Genomic DNA, 4,196 nt, shown 5'->3' on the forward strand with positions numbered 1-4,196 from the left:
AAAAAATTATCTAAATTGGCAAGCATTAAAAAATGGGAATATTTTGTGTGAACAGGCGTTCTATGCTCCTCATTCCCGCATCATCCGCTTCTTCTAATTCGTGACCTGGTTCACATGGACAAAATGTAACATCGGGGCCCCGTGAAGCTGTAAAGTCTAGCCTGAAATGTATCTTTCTATTCAGTTGGTGTTAACGCCGCATTCGGCATTATTCCAGTCATACGAGGTTGGCCTGTCAAGACAGCCCACTACACTGATAATCTTCTTCTCCCTTGATGTCCAGTTGATTTATGAAGTAACATCCTCAGTCTGTTGAAGAAGGCTTTTCTGGCATACTCTTCCTCTCCCCACATCAGGTAGGTTGTCGTCTGCAACATGGCTCTCATAGCTTTGGTCACGTGGCGCGTGTCTATCTCCTCCAGCATCACCACCACCAGGAGGCGCTGTCCATTCTCCAGCACGTGACGCTGGATGAGATTCAGTTCAAACTGGCACCATCCACTCTGGGCAAACTCATTGGAGAGGACGATAATAATTTTCCGACTTCCTTGAATTGAGTCAACGATGTTATCAACGATTAATTTTCCGACTTGAAAATCTCTGTCATGAAGGCAAAGTTTTAGGTTCTCCTTGCCTTCAAGAACTGGAAGTAGAGTCTTAATGACCCAGGTGCGATCTGGTGCACAATAGGCTACAAATGCGTCATATTCGTAGTCGGCGTTGTCCACTTCCTGACGTTGACTGTATCTGACCATGTAGATGAAGTATCGGATGTGCCAACGGTAACGATACATCACTGCCCCTGTCACCAGAAACGCTATAAGCACAATGCTTAAGGTAAGAGTTGTAACTTTCACTTCTTTATCCAATAAACATGTGATTTCCGACATCTTCACATCTAACAAATGTACACCGTTCAGACTTGGCGGACTTGAGCAATTGTATGTTGCTTTGTGACTCGCATACTTCTTGAAACCAAACTTGTTTGGTTGTGTACGCATCCATTGTATCAACCAATTTATGGTGCACGTACAAGAAAAGGGATTTCGGGCCAGTTCAATGTCTGTTATATTTTTCCTTAATTCTAGTGGTAAAATGTTCTCTTCTAGTGTTGTGATTTGATTACTTGACAAGTATAACTTTTTCAGCTTCGTCATATTCTCAAATGTATTTGACTTCCATCCCATTATAGAGTTCCGGTACAGTGCAAGACTACCAATATTAGTTAAGCGCTCCGTTATAACCTGTGGTATAAAACGGAGGCCTGTTCCTCCCATAACCAAAACTTTGAGGGATTGGAGATCTCCAAGTAGTATGTTTAACTCGTTTTCAGTGGTTATTTGAAAAACATTATCATTGAGATCCAGCAACTCGAGTGAAGAACATCCTTCAAATACCCGCAAGTCAACCTCAGCCTCTCTGAACCATATATGATTTTCACGAAAAAAGATTTGTTTTAACGCCGAGTTATTAAACACGGCTCGTTCGATAGTGTGCATTGCACATCCAACATAGGATAGGGTGATCTTGTACAACATCGGAAACATTGCAAACTGGTTTGATTTTAGTTCACTAAATAGATTGCCATTTAAATACAAGTTCGTAATGCCAAGCAGGCACCTATAGTGCTGTTTCTTTAGATACCTCATCTCATTCCACTGTATAGAGAGATGTGTAAGTTGGGGGAAACGTGTATTATTGATTTCTCGAAAACAAAAATCGGGAAATGCATAAAACTTATTGTTGTCAAAATTCAGATATTGTAGAGAGGCGAAAAAGGCTGTCTGCAGATTTATATTTATTAAATTATTTTTATTAAAGTCAAGTGAGATCATATTAGTTATGCGCATTAATGAGCCTAATGGGAAGCTGGCAGTGTTATTGAGATACAGAAGATGAAAGTTTGGAATATTTTTCAAATGTTCAAACAAGTTATCAGAAACGTTTGCAAGGTTCATGGAACTGATATTCAGTTTGTTTATTGAAGTCAACGCGATTCCAGAGAACACTTCCTTGAGAATATCCTCGCTTAGGACGTTCTGTGACAGGTCAAGTGTCTCCAAATGTGTCAAGTTGCTGAAGGCATTCCCATCAATGTTTACGATGGAATTATTTCTCAGACTGAGGGCTACTAACATATATGGAGAATACTTGGAAACATGGCTCTGTGACAGACGTGGAATGATGCCGTCCTCAAGATATACTGTTGTCGTTATGCACATGGACTGTTTTGGAGGCAGGGGTAGGATTTTTTCGGTCAAGTTGAGGTACCTGCAGCGCATGTAAATTTCTGATAGCTTACTGCAATCACATCCCTGGTAGCAGTTCAACCTCTTCATCAATGTCGGAATCACAAGGGAGACTGGAACCCATGTAAAAACTGCAAGGATGACTAGGCTCTGTAGTTTTCTCATGATCTGGTCTGTGTTCTGAAGAAAGTAAATGAAAACGAGTGAGTGAGTGAGTGAGTGAGTGAGTGAGTGAGTGAGTGAGTGAGTGAGTATTAATTGTTTCAGGCAGGAAAACGTGTCATGTCAGCTTCAGCACATATCATTCGAACAAAAAAAGAACAGTAAACTACACAAGTTTGTTCCATCATTTCAACAGATTCGTGCTTTGTTCCACAAAAATACAAAACAATAACGTGACCAAATGTAAGGGATACCAATGCACGATGATCCAAAAATAATATACTCACAATACTGCGACAGTTCCCTACTTGTGTGGGATCTCCTTGGTTAGTCTATGATCAACTCGGGCACAAACATGGAATGCTGTAGAACGTTCCTGTTCAATAATTAGTGATTAGCTTCACAGAGTCAATTAGTCGACTAGACGGCGCACAGTGATTTATAAGACTTATCTACGTCCTGTTTCATACCACGAGGCGTTTGCCAGGTACATGTAAGCCTTAAAGATTTATTTTATATTTTCCGGATAATTACCTATATTTTCGGTTTAGTATTCGTAGCTCATGTCAATCACCTTGGACATAATATCCTTACATTTATATTGTTAATTTTTACCATTATATGTTATATGTCCTTGATAGTGAGTTACGCTGTGCTTTGTTGCGTCCCTTGGGCACGCCAGAAACCTATGATTGTTGGTTCGAATCCCGGTTCGCGCCGATTATGTTTCTAGGTTTGTCAGCACCATGCCCGTGCTCGTGGGTTTTGCCGAAGTGGTAAACGTCTGAGACCTGCAAAACTTCGGGCTTTCCTCCCACATTAAGCTGACACGGGGTGATATAACTGTAATACTGTTAAAAGCGGCGTTAACCCCAACTCAGACACTCAGAGTCATTGTGAGTTATGTCAAGTGTTTTTGTCATCGACAGTATGCTCAAACTGAAAATAATAAAACCGTTACAAACCTATTATGTCACAGCCGGCTGTAATCCAAAGTATGTCTGCCATGTTTAGTTGGTCCCACATATATTTAAGCATCACTTCATAAATTGTTTGATAAAAGATCTTGGTATAAGTTGGCCATTGCAAATAATGTTACATATGTGTGTGTTAACTGATCTGCCAGAATCACGCACTATCAAATTTTGGCTTGACTCTCAAAGCTTAACATGTCTGTACCTCTTTTGTATTTGGATTCCCTGGAATTATTTTGATTCCATTAAAATAATTTCTATGAGCTCAAGAGCACTTTATCGAATCCCACATCGCCCTGATTAAAATCTGTTTTAAATATTTTTCTGAAACGTTTATGGGACTTGTGTGTCATTGAAATATGGCCTTATGGGTAATTGAATAGAAAGTACGTGCATTTCTATTATATAATTTCAAAATATAATTGCATATAACATGCCTTTTGGCATAGCAGTTTTCGTAATTTTGAAAGTTGTTTTTAAAACTGATATGTATTGTACATGCATTTGTATCTTTTTAAAGAATTATATTTAACATGTCGTATTTGATTTACTGGTTCTTCAAAATCTCGATATTTGTTTGTTGATCCGTTTTAGTTTATTTAAACCCGAAATGCATGGCATTTACTTGAAAGTTTCCCGCAATACTGACAGGGAGACAGTGACTTTGTGACCGGTCTTCACAAGCAGAGGGGCGGTCGGGTAGCCAAGTGGTTAAAGCGTTCGATCGTCACGCTGAAGACCCGGGTTCGATTCCCAACATGGGTACAATGTGTGAAGCCCATTTCTGGTGTCCCCCGCCGTGATATTGCTC

At 39.9% G+C, this 4,196-nt stretch overlaps 1 protein-coding gene across 1 annotated transcript; it reads right to left on the reverse strand.

Moving 5' to 3' along the window:
• Positions 1 to 248: 248 nt before the first annotated feature.
• On the reverse strand, positions 249 to 2,138 carry LOC139454850 (toll-like receptor 4). The gene is made up of 4 exons (XM_071236471.1): positions 2,010 to 2,138; positions 1,439 to 1,658; positions 1,034 to 1,198; positions 249 to 817 (listed from the first exon to the last, which is right to left on the reverse strand). The coding sequence occupies exons 1-4, from the start codon at positions 2,136 to 2,138 to the stop codon at positions 249 to 251; spliced, it is 1,083 nt and encodes a 360-aa protein (XP_071092572.1).
• Positions 2,139 to 4,196: the final 2,058 nt, after the last annotated feature.

The sequence above is a fragment of the Haliotis cracherodii genome, unplaced genomic scaffold, assembly GCF_022045235.1.
Source record: "Haliotis cracherodii isolate W230 unplaced genomic scaffold, xgHalCrac1.p SCAF_11, whole genome shotgun sequence".
Lineage (NCBI taxonomy): Eukaryota > Metazoa > Mollusca > Gastropoda > Lepetellida > Haliotidae > Haliotis > Haliotis cracherodii.

Excerpts from the sequence above, each read along its gene's own strand:
- LOC139454850 (XM_071236471.1), bottom strand. The coding sequence starts at position 2,138 with ATGTTAGTAGCCCTCAGTCTGAGAAATAATTCCATCGTAAACATTGAT. Across the intron at positions 1,659-2,009 it reads GCGAGGATATTCTCAAGGAA|TGGAATGAGATGAGGTATCT; the intron begins GTGTTCTCTGGA and ends CTCTCTATACAG. Across the intron at positions 1,199-1,438 it reads AAAACAAATCTTTTTTCGTG|GGAACTCTATAATGGGATGG; the intron begins AAAATCATATAT and ends TTGCACTGTACC.